The sequence below is a fragment of the Nestor notabilis genome, unplaced genomic scaffold (genome assembly GCF_000696875.1).
Source record: "Nestor notabilis isolate BGI_N333 unplaced genomic scaffold, ASM69687v1 scaffold23995, whole genome shotgun sequence".
NCBI classification, from domain to species: Eukaryota; Metazoa; Chordata; class Aves; order Psittaciformes; family Psittacidae; genus Nestor; species Nestor notabilis.
Window position 1 is genome coordinate 360 of NW_009929201.1, and position 11,951 is coordinate 12,310.

Genomic DNA, 11,951 nt, shown 5'->3' on the forward strand with positions numbered 1-11,951 from the left:
TTTTTTTTTTTACATGAGGGCAGCAATTTCTTTATTGAAGATAAGACTCATCGCTGGCTTCTCTACTTCTGTAATTCCATCAAATGTGATCAGACTTGTCTGTCAGGACTTTATCAATCCCCAGCGCTTCCTACACAAAGTTTCACAACCTTCTGGGGTGTTTAATGACTTTTCTTTTAATGCAGTGCTTCTCTGCAGAACAAAGCTGAAATGACAGGGCAGTAAACAGAAGATTCTTCTCCTCCACACTCCTCTTGGTCACTTCTCTAAAGTTTGGTGCACTTGTATCTCTCGTTTTCTTTGCAGTCTCAAGAACTTGCTCAACTTGACTTATGACTTGTCAACAGACATAACCCCTTCTTAAGACCAAAATGTGAACTAAACTGTCGTGTGCTCTCGCTTCAAGGTCTGTGATCACAGGAATATTTGGAAATGGCCCCAAGCCTTCTGTCTCTTGCATCCAGGAATTACAGGCAATGTTCTTAAGTGCTTCCACACTGCAGATATGAGACCCTTACAAGCAGCACAGCCTCACATCAGCTGCTTCTGTATTGCAGCCATGTTGCAAGTGAGAGACCATCCAGAAGAACTTGCTCTTGTAGAGCACCATGGTGTCCCAAACCAGCTCTGTCCCTTTCAGAAGACACCCTGGAAGCCTATCGATGTGGAATGGGGGGAATCTCACTTACCACCTAGATAGATTTAATGGGTGATGAGAGGCCAGGTGGGGAAGCAGGTGTTTGACACCATCTCCAGCTCAAGTTCTTGAAGATGTGTGTAGTTTCTAATGCCTTGACATGCTGAGACGCAGATCTTTATTTCTTTTCTCAGTTGTTTCGGATCAATGTTTTCTTTAGTACTAGGATTCCCTGGCTGTGACCTGTGGAATGCCAACCTCCTGCTGGCGCACAGATTCCACCTTGCCTGTAGAGATTCCTCAAAAAAACTCTGATGAGCCAGGAAGGATGTTGAAGATGGCCCAATGTTCCCAAAAGTTTGGAACTGATTAGGGACTTTGTCCAAAACAGATGAGGATGAGCAGAGCATTTCTGATGCCATTGTGTGGAAGCAGTAGCACCAAGTGTGGTGCAAATTATGAGTTACTCGGATGCTAGCCTGATCACTGCTGAGATTGTTCCCTTTGGTCTTTTGGGGATTTGGTCTTTCTTTATTCCTTGTTTTCTTTATACAGCATTGTATCTTCTAGGATTTTACTAGAGATTCTCCTGGGCAGCTTCTGCTTGTAGTGCAACGTTTTCCTGCAGCAGCAGAATTGCTTTCAGAGCTGCATACCTGCTTGCATGGAGGTTTTGCTTCCATAAATAAGCCACAGCTGGGTTGGCTGTCATCAGCCTAATGGTAGCAGATGGTCCTGTTTTTTTCTGGATCATACACAACAGATGAAGCAAACTTTGGTTTCTTGTTCCAGGAACAGTTTTGAGCATCCAAGTGAAGATGTCTTTTCCTTTTGGCTTCAAATGAATTGTGCTGCTTTGCTAACTATTGAGAAGTTCACAGTGAAAACATTTCTTCTTACTGTGGGCAAGAGCTGGATAGAGACTAGAATGCAGGAGGTGAAATAATTAAGCCCCATGAATATGGGCTTCCAAGTCCTAGGCAGGAACTAGGTAATACAAAATACTGGAGGAGAAGCAAGAAATGTAAACGGCAGGGTCGTTGCCCTGGAGCTGTTCACTGGCCCTTTCTTTGTGGGCTTCTCTGCCAAGACTGCTTGCTGTCAGAGGTCTTAGTACCTAAATTAAAGATACCCCTGTCTTTAGAGTTGTAGCTGTTCAGTTACTTCACTTTAGTTAAACTGACATTGTTTTCCATCAATATCAAAGTCATACCCTGTCAAACCTGTTAAATAGGGCAAAATCAAGGGACAAATTTCAGCCCAGTAAGATGTTTTATGGAGGGGGGGTGGGTCAGAGGGCTATTTTCTCTGTGCTCTTTTTCTGTTGCCTCTGTGGTGCAGGCTTTATTAACAGCTTTCTTGAACCCTGACTTGTGTGTGTTGGTGCTAACTGTGCTGTTTCAGGGATTGCTCTGCACAGATCAGCCAGTCAGCATGGCTTTACTGAGTGCTTGTCGTGAAAACAGGGAAGGGTCTATTCTCTCTTTATAAGCCTTCTCTTTGCAGCGGTATTTCTTGCAGTCTTTATGTGACTTAGCCCCTAGTCTAGGACTTGCAGACCACAAGCAAGGAGGTGGCTCTGTCTGCTCTGCTCTCAGATCTAGAGTGGGATCTGTCCTTTACTTGGATTACGCATCTCTCCCGAGGCACAGGCTGTGAATTCGCCTCCCCGCAGAATCATGTTCCCGTGCCCAGCAGTTTGGAAGTTTCTGTTGAAGACCATCTGAACTCCCATAGCTTGAGGGCTGAGCTGCAGCCAGCACCCCAGCTATGGACTGTGCTGCACTGGCCACAGCACCTGCCCTTGCTGAAGCATCCTGCTGCAATGCTCATGGGGTGGCTTTGTTGTTCAGTGTTGGTAAAGGGTAAAGCAGGGAAGTGAGCATGTGGATTTTGAGCCCTCCCTCATCTAAGCAGTTTAGCCCTTGTGTGCATAAGGTCTAAGTCTTCTTTCCCATTTGCTAAAAACCTGAGACCCTAATGGTGATTGGCTGCTGAAGAAGGAACAAAGAGCAGAGTACTGCCCTTTGAGCTGGTGGTTATGCCTTCATTATATCCCAGGAGCACTAAAAAGCACAATTTGCCTGGGTAGAACCTGCCTTATGTATCTAGGGCTGGTGCTGTGGCCAGGGTACCTCTCTGGGTACAGACCAGAGATTATTTCTGGTGGTATTGGGCTTGGGTAGGAAAAATGGTCCCTTCCTGCAACCTGGCATCCTTTCACCACTTAGGAAGATTTACAGCCTCCCTTGTTGCCAGATCAAGGAGAAGCGTTTCCTGAGCCAGCCCCTTTAGGGATTGCTTCTATTGCTAGTAGGGGTGAAGCAGCCAAGAGCAATTTGCTAGTCTCCTGTGTCAGCACTGCCCCTGGCCTGAGGGCCAAGTTAGGCAGCTTACTTGTCATTTGGATTTTGGTAACCCCCAGAGGGTCCCGGCAGAGCTGAGTCTCGGCAATGTCTGGCACATAGGTCCATGGCAGTCCTTGCTGAAGATGGGTGACAATTTTTTTCTTTAAAAAAACTATTCCTTTCACCTGCACTGTTTTTTTACCTTTTACTTGTTACCCAATGATAAAACACCCTACCCCCCCCCCCCCCAAACCACTTCTTCTCCTCTCAGCATAGTTGTGCATGTGCATGACCCACCAAGTGCCCCAGGACAAGCCTGTACCTGCTCCTGTCATGCAGCCTGTCCTGAGCTCCCTGCTGTCCTGCAGCAGTACAGGGCTGCCATCCCTCCCTCCCTCCCTCCACTGGAAGCTGCATATTCACTCTGGATCTGCTGTGAGATGTTGCAGCCAGTGCTGGTGTTGAGCAGGATAAATCCCATTTGGGCCTCTCAAGTAAGCTGAGAACTAGACCCAGTTTCATGGGTTATAGCACCATGGTGGCCAGCACTGCTGGCATGGGCAGGAGGCAGGATGCTGGACAGATTCTTACTTTCCTTGCAGGGCTTTTGCTCTCTTCTTTCCAGCCCATCATCTTTGTCTCCATCCTCCTGGAGCTCTTGCTCTGTGGATCCAACCACCTCCTTGGTATCTGCCAGAATTTCTCATGTTTCTTATCACTCCTGCAGGCACAGCCCAGGGCAGGAAGGGTGGGAGACCAAGCACTAGTAGGAGTTGTCTTTGAAATAGGGGAAGGTCTCAGCCAGTGGCTGCTCTGTTTCTTTCCCATGTCCAGTCCACGCATGGGACAAGAGAGCAATGGGGGAGGAGTATGTCACTTTTACCAACGCCCCATGCACTATCTCTGGCCAGAGGTATCCAGCTGCTGAGGAAGGTCTGAAGACTGTATTTCGCAGCATATTATCCATGACTTTCTTTCCTGCCTCTTAATTGATCATGCAATAGTGGAGAGGCTAGCAGAAAATCTTGTAGCAGATTCTGCTCTACCACATCCCTGCAGCCCCCCTGCACTCCAGGGCTTGGCATGTGAGGCCATCTAAAATCCACTTACAATTGTTCCCATTGCAACTTTTCATTCCCCCTCCCTTCCCAGCATGTCTGAACTTAGTCCTCAGGACACTGCTTTGCTTCTGACAATTCCCAAATAATTATCATGTAATTCTTCTCCCAAAATAAAGTAAGGTGTGGGTGAGGAGCGTTCATTTCCAGTGATGTAGCAACATCCCTTACACAACAGAAATGTTGGGTGTTTCACCAAACTGGGAATTGGATGACAGCGGCAGGAGTGTGACCAAGGGGCGTCAGTGTGCCACAGGTCTAGCACATTATCTCTGGGCTACTTTCTGGGTTTGCCGTCTTCCAGTGCATCAGTATCCTGGCACCTGAATTCCCTTCCCATCCCTTTTCCCCAGAGCCTCCTCATCCTCCCACAATTGATCTGTACTGGAGCAGCTCTGCATCCAGACCCCTGCTGGGATTGTGGTTCATCTTGAGGGTCCTGCTGTGATCTGGGCTCGCTCCTACCTGTGCTGAGCAAGGTGGCCTTGCAAGGGCCAAAGCCAGAGTGTGCCTCTCAGCATTCCCACCAGGCTCTGCAGGCCTCCCAGCGAGCTTGCACAGACATCAAGGGCACAGAGGGAACCCGCCATTCTGGCTGCGCAGAAACAGAAATGAAATCCAGCTGTGCTGGTTCTGTAGCGGTAACTGGGGGTTGAGCAGCAAGTGTCTGGTGGTGCTGTGAGCCAGCAGAGCTCCTCCAGCCACTCTCCCTCTAACCTTCTGCAAGTCAGGCTGCTAGTTTTTGAGCCTCAGGAGCACAGAGAGGAGATTTTGAGCATCTGGAAAACTCTCCTGATACATGCTGATATCTGACTTTGGTTTTGTTTGTTTGGACTGGTTTTGTTTGTTTGTTTTATTGATTTATTTATTATTTTTGTGGCTATTTTGTTTTTGGGTTTTTTTGTTGGGTTGTTATTTGCTGGTTTGGGGTTTTTTCCAGTGATGAACTCCAGACGTCTCTCCTCTGCCACCTCATATGCTTCTCGTTTGCAGCTGTAATCCCAGCTGCTAGTTGTGCAAGTACGTGACAGAGCATTTCATACTATATTAATGTCATGTTTCTCTCCTTGCAGTGATAAAGATGATGAAGGTACTACCGTGCCCTGCTGCAGTTCTCTTCCTAGTGGCTGCATCCACTCTGGAGCCATCTCACTCTGCCAAGGTGCTGATCATGCCCACAATAGTCTTTGACAGCCACTTACGAGTCTTCATGCGAGTGGCAGAGGCACTGACTGACCGGGGCCATGACCCTGTGCTGCTACTTCATGAGGGTCGGGATGTGGAAACCTACCTGCCTGGTTTCCGTGTGCAGAGGTACTGGGGTATCTTCAGCACAGAGAGTTCAGATGCCTGGGTGCAGGAGAAGATAAAGCGTGTCTTCCAAGGGAAGATGACCTCTCTGGAGGTGTTTTCCTTTTTGGAGAAGTACTTGGAGAACTGTGACCTGGTGCTGGGAAACTCTACCCTTCTGCAGAAACTCCAATTTGAGAACTTCGATCTGCTGTTGGTGGACCCCAATGAGATGTGCGGCTTTATCCTGGCCCACATCCTCCAGGTGAAATATGCTGTGATCTCCACTGGTTTCTGGTTCCCAGCGGAGATTGGTGCTACTTCTCCCATTGCCTATGTCCCCGAGTTCAACTCCCTGATGACAGACAGGATGAGCTTCTTCGGTAGGACTTGGAATCTCCTAGTCTACATGATCACTCGTGTGGCTACAAAGCTGGTCATACTGCCCAAGTTTGAACGTCTTATGGAGAAGCATAGGGTGGAGCCCAAGACATCCATGTTGGACCTTGTCCATGGGACTAGCCTCTTCTTCCTCTGTAACGATGTGGTGCTAGACTTCCCCCGTCCAACACTCCCCCACGTCATTTTCACAGGGGGAATCCTCGCTGAGCCTGCAAAGCCCCTTCCAGTGGTAAGTGCAGGAAAGCTTTGAGCTGTGGTTGCACGTTAACCTGGGGAGCTTTACAGTACAAAACACCTTTTGAAGAAGCTTGGAAAAGCTTGGAAACCCCAGGAGTCTGGAAAGCTTCTGTGTTTTGGTGCTCGGGTGCAGCACGGAGACAGGGCACACTGTGGGGTTGCAGCGAGAATGTAGAATTAAGTTGTCCAACCTGAAGTGGGATGTGGCTTTGCTGTCCATACAAAATAGTGTCTGGAAGTCCAAAATTGGCCATGTTGTTCCTGGGACTTGATCATGAGTAGTTTGTTTGTTCCTATACTTGAAGCAGAAATGGGAAAACCAATTAGTCTTCATTGCTTAATCACCGATTTATGGCAATCCACAATTTCCTCCTTAATCCTATTTCTTGCAGCGTGTTTCTGCCCTTGAGCTTGTAGTCTTAAGAACCCATAGGGGAGAGCTGTGCACATTCCCTCATCAAATTCAATGTGGAATCCTGAAGTGTACAAAATTGAAGTATATCATCCTCTTTTTCTCAAGGTCCAGTCCTAAAGGAAAACTTCCCAAGCAACCCAGAGGCTTTCTCTGGCCTGTACCTCACTATCCCCAGTAATAAATTCAGAGGGACGAGCTCTTAAAGCCTCCAACCGAAGACAATATTGGACCAGAGCAGGACCTGTCTGCCGTTCCTCCCATTGCATTACCACTTTCACAAACACTGAGGGGAAATAAACCTAGATAATGACACTCAGGCAGTTGGATTGATCCTGGTGTTCTGATATGAAGATAAGATTAAAGTTTCAAATTATTAGAGGCCTTTCAAGATCTCTGATCTCTTTAATTGAGACTGTGGGTGCTAATTTTTTCCCAGCTAAAAGCAAAAAGTTAGGTCAGATGCTTTAGAACAGAAATTCTCTAGATGTGCATGGCTGCACATCACCCTTTCTCATGTGGCACAGCATGCAGGTAATGCAGTGCATGTAGGATGCTCCAAAAGCTGTGTCAGAGCACGGCTGCCTCACAGCTCTTGCAAAACGCTAGCTTGGTCCAATCTGCCCGCGTACATGCCTGCCTTATAAAGAAGGGAGTTGTCTGCTGGGGCATTACTCATGTTCCTCACAGCTTCCAGAACAGACCCCAAGGCATCTAAGGGAAGAACGATTGCAGTAGGCAGTGGCTGCCGTGCTAGCAGGTAGGCACGTCTGTATCCAGGTTACAGGATGCCAGCAGAAGAGAGGGCCTCTCTAGGTCTAGGGGTAGCATAAGGAATCTCCCATTCCGAGCTGGAGCAGAGTTATGTAATTAAGGTGTTTATTTTCTCCTATTGGATTGCGAGTTCCTCTAATTAGGACTCAGTAAAATATAGCTGTGTATTTGAGAGATGGTGAGAACTTTAGGTGGTCAACCACACTTCCCTAGCAACTTCAATTCTGTTTCTGAAAGTAGAATGTTTAAGGCCTAATTATAATAGATAATGTACTAATCTGGGTTACGAATAATTTTATTTAGAATAGTAAAACTAGCACTTTCTCTTCTGCAGCAGTTTTAGTGGTTTTATTGATCAAAGGATGTGAAACTCAAGAGAATGGAGAAACCAAAATCCTTTCACTGAAAACTTTTTGATTCTTGGTTGTTGGGTTGTTCTGGGGCTTTTTAAGGATTTCTGCAAAGATAAGTTTGAATCCCTGAAGCATACAACAAAGGACAATTATCCCCAGAGAATAACACTGAGATGTGCTTTGTGACTCTTCTGTACTATGATCCCCCAACCTGTAGGTTACTTAATATTGAAATTAATAATTTAGATCTTAAATTAATAAGATTTCTGAATCAATCATCCAATTTTTCTCCTTTAATAACAGGAAGAACTAAATTTTTTTGCCCTTCATGTTCTTCTATGGCATTTATTTCAAGGAAGTATTCATATTCAAAGACAGATTTTATGAAACTTCCCTAAAATGCTTCTGGCTGTGATACATGGGAAGCTTGAACCAGGGCAGAATCCATAATGAGAAACAGGCTCAGCTTCAGCCTGGCATGAAAGGGAATAATCTGTGTTTGCTCCACAATAGCTGGGGTAACTGATTTCTTCTCCCTTTAGTCTTCTGGTCCTGGCTGAAAAAAGTACAGTCTCTGTCCTGGATACACACCTTCTTTATGTAGCCTCTAAACAAAGGACAAACAACTGTGGGTTTTGCTGGAGCTACCTCTCTGCTGAGTGACCAGAAAGCTAAATCTGCTACTTGCAAGCAGCTGTCAAGGATAAGTAGAAGTCTCCTGGCAAGATGGGAAAACCTCCTGCCACCTCCAGGAGGCTTTGCCATTGGAGAGTTTGTGGGGAATCTCCAGACAGGTACTGCTCCTGACTGTCTGCATGATGTTTTGTCTGTTGTATCAGCCTAGAACTAGAGACCCTGACAAGCCTCCTGTCTTGCTAGGAAAATCCCCTTCCTCTTTTATTCCTATTTCCTTCTCTGCTCTGGCTGCTCCTGTGTGGGCCCAATGTTTTCAGAGCCCTCCTTGCCAAAGAGTAAATGTGTTGCCTCCAAAGCAGGAGGAAATGCTGCAAAATGCCAGTTTTGGACACCTCCCTGCAAGCTCCCAAGCCAAGCAGGTGCTCAAGTAATTTCTGCCTGGCTGGGCGCAGAAATCACAATGGTTTTAGGGTTTGTTGCCTGGTGAAAACCAGGTAGCTTTGTGCTCCAGGTGGATTTGGCTTCATCCTCTCTGTAGCCAGTTTTCTACTGGCAGAGGCAGCAGTAGGAAGAGCCTTTCTCCAACAAGACTTCAAGGCAGCTGTGTGTGTTTTGCCCACAGGGTCTGCGTCTCTGGGTGGAAGCAGCAGATGCGGGTGTTGTTGTTGTCTCCTTTGGCATCGGGATCCGAGCTCTTCCAAGCGATTTGGTGGAGAAGATGGCTGGTGCATTTGCTCGGCTCCCGCAGAGGGTGGTGTGGAGGTGAGAGCAGAATAGGATTCCTTTTAACTCTGGTTGGATGAAAATCAGTATCGAGGGGTGATTCATGTCAAATCACAGATTGGTTTTCCATCTCTTGATCTGATTGAATTTATAATTGTTCTCTGTGTGTTTCTTCTCACATTTTTCCCCCTCCTTTATCTCCTTCCACAGATACTTCGGGCAGAAGCCAAGAAACCTGGGTGAGAATACACTGATGATGGGGTGGCTGCCCCAGAATGACCTGCTAGGTAAGGCTGGGCTCTGTGTGCGTGTGTGTATGCCGCTAGCAACATCCCTGGAGTTTAGCCCAAACCACAGCAAAGGTGTACAAGGACAACAGCACCTTTGTGGCTCTCAGTGTGTTGCATGTTGTGAGTCTCATCTGTACAAAACATGGTCCTCCTCTAACCTGCTTGAAGCTGCATCTTGGCCCCTATCTCCCTCCTCCTCCAAGTGGTACTAAGCAAGTTTTGGGCTGCCAAAAGCTAGGTGTGTTCCCAAAGGTTAGCAACTTGTCTGCTCAGCATGCCTGGTTTTACCCAAACATGCACGAACACTGTGTTGTTGAAGAAGCTTCTGGTAGCCCTGTTTCAGCATGGGAGGCACTGACTTGCTGCCATTTCGTTGTCTGCAGGTCATCCCAACGTGAAAGCCTTTGTCAGCCACTGTGGGATGAACGGTGTATTTGAGGCAATTTATCACGGTGTGCCAGTGGTGGGATTTCCTTTCTATGGGGACCAGTTTGACATCATGACCAGAGTGCAGGCAAAGGGCATGGGTATCCTCATGGACTGGAGCAGAGTAAAAGAAGAGGATCTTTACCAGGCTGTCGTCACAGTTATCTCTGACCCCAGGTGAGGAATTCAGAAGCATTGAGCTTTTCCTTGGTACAGACTGTAAATAGGGACCAGTGTTGTGTTGACCCCTACACAGCCTCTGGTGGCTTCTGGATCAACCAGAGTTGCAAGCATTGCTTAGCCAGATGTGTTAGTGCCTCAAAATCCTGAGATGCAGTCCAGGAGAAGATACTCCAGCATTAGCTGTTAGAGAGCATGATCTAGTCCTGTTTGACTTTGGCTGTAATTTTCTTAGAAAGCTTTCTGAGATGCTGTCGTAGTTTAAGCCCAGCCGGTAACTCAGAACCACGCAGCTGCTCGCTCACTCCCCCTGCTTCTTCCTCCCCCTGCTCCCGGAGGGATGGGGAGGAGAATCAGAGGAATGTAACTCCCACGGGTTGAGATAACAGCACTTCAGTAACTAAGGTATAATACAAAGCACTACTGATACCAATAATAATGATAAGGGAAATAACAACGGGAGAGGACACAACCGCTCACCACCTGCCGACCGATACCCAGCCCGACCCGAGCAGCGATCTGGGCCTTCCAGGTAACTCCCACCAGTTTATATACTGGGCGTGATGTGCTGTGGTATGGAATATCCATTTGGCCGGTTTGGGTCAGGTGTCCTGTCTCTGCTTCCTCCCGGCTTCCCCTCCTCCCTGGCAGAGCATGAGACTGAGAAAGTCCTTGGTCAGAGTAAACATTACTTAGCAACAACTAAAAACATTGGTGTTATCAGTGTTGTTCCCAGACTGAAAGTCAAAAACACAGCACTGCACCAGCTACTAAAAAGAAGAAAAATGACTGCTGTAGCTGAACACAGGACAGGCACAAACCTCTTCTTTTAATGTCAGTCTGTCATCAGGGAACATGAGATCACAACCTCACCTTGGGATCTCCCTGGTCTGGTTCAAACAGCTTTCTGTAGAAACTGTTAGCACAGAGAAGTGGACTGATGGTAATGCTCCTTCTGTTCTTTCTGACAGCCCAATACTCTGCCCTTTCCTAGATGTGCTGCAGCTCAGTGACACAGAGCTTCCACTTTCTAACAGGACACATGCAATTGCTAGTGTTTGAAATGCTGTTTGAGAGCTTGATTTGTTTGTTTTGTTGGGTCCATTTTGTTTTGTTGATGTTTTTTGTTACCTATTAGGATCTCTCAACTACTTACCTCACTGTAAGTTAATAAGGTGTTGTAACTCAGTACCTTGAAGGACTTGGCCAGTTGCACATCAAGTGTGCAGCTGTTGGTAGATGCTGTGTGAGGTCTTTGGGTGCAAACTCTCCTCAGAAAGCAGCAATCCACAGGAGCCCACTGAGCAGGTACTTGTGAGCTGAACTCCAGTCTTGTTAGCAAAACGCAGAATAAAATACACTGGCTTGTGCTGCTGTGGCTAACAGTTGCCATCAGAGTGGCTTTCAGAGGCATGTATGAAGAGAATCGTGGAAGAAATTTGCCAGTCTCCCAAGGTATTATTTGGGACTTGAAAGCACCACTAGACACCTCAGCTATGAAGCTCCTGTCAGAAGGATAACTTCTTGTCTTCTTCCCTTGCAGCTACAGTAAAGCAGCCAAGCTCATCTCAGCTCTGCACCTGGACAGACCAATGCATGCTCTCAATAGGACAGTGTATTGGCTGGAGTACATCCTCCGTCATGATGGGGCACCGTATCTTCGCCCTGCTGTCTACGACCTCTCCTTATATGAGTACTTCTGCTTGGACATCTTGGCTCTTCTCTTATTGTGTCTGGCTGGTGTTGGATTCATCCTCTACAAATCTGTGGTGTGGTGCAGAAGGAAGAGGGCCAGCCCTGTGTATCAAAATGGCAATTGCATGAAAGGCCACTTTACAGAAGAGAAAAAATTGCAGTAGTGGCTCAGTGTGCTCCAGGGCACATCCCATCACTGTGAAACGAACTGCTGCTGTGCCAAGAAATGTACGGCACGCAGGCACAGCAAGAGGTGAAAGATCAGCAGGTCTGGGTGAGAAGCGAGTGGGGAGGGAGGAGTGTTGCAGAGGCCTGTGTGCACACCTCTGTGTACAGCACCTGTGGGTGGGGGCGTGGATTCAGGCATGGGTGGAAGCACTTGGCCAGGATGCTGGGAGCGGGGCATGGGTAGGTAGACTTCCAGGGAGGA

General features: G+C 47.3%; 1 protein-coding gene across 1 annotated transcript; it reads left to right on the forward strand.

Moving 5' to 3' along the window:
* The first annotated feature begins 5,184 nt into the window (after positions 1–5,184).
* LOC104406016 (2-hydroxyacylsphingosine 1-beta-galactosyltransferase-like) lies at positions 5,185–11,685 on the forward strand. The gene is made up of 5 exons (XM_010014882.1): positions 5,185–6,024; positions 8,830–8,969; positions 9,141–9,217; positions 9,604–9,823; positions 11,370–11,685. The coding sequence occupies exons 1-5, from the start codon at positions 5,185–5,187 to the stop codon at positions 11,683–11,685; spliced, it is 1,593 nt and encodes a 530-aa protein (XP_010013184.1).
* Positions 11,686–11,951: the final 266 nt, after the last annotated feature.

What these genes read in the sequence shown, in the direction of transcription:
- LOC104406016 (XM_010014882.1), top strand. Translation starts at nt 5,185, where the DNA reads ATGATGAAGGTACTACCGTGCCCTGCTGCAGTTCTCTTCCTAGTGGCT. An exon ending in CCGCAGAGGGTGGTGTGGAG is followed by an intron (nt 8,970 to 9,140) that starts GTGAGAGCAGAA and finishes CTCCTTCCACAG; the next exon opens with ATACTTCGGGCAGAAGCCAA. An exon ending in ACAGTTATCTCTGACCCCAG is followed by an intron (nt 9,824 to 11,369) that starts GTGAGGAATTCA and finishes CTTCCCTTGCAG; the next exon opens with CTACAGTAAAGCAGCCAAGC.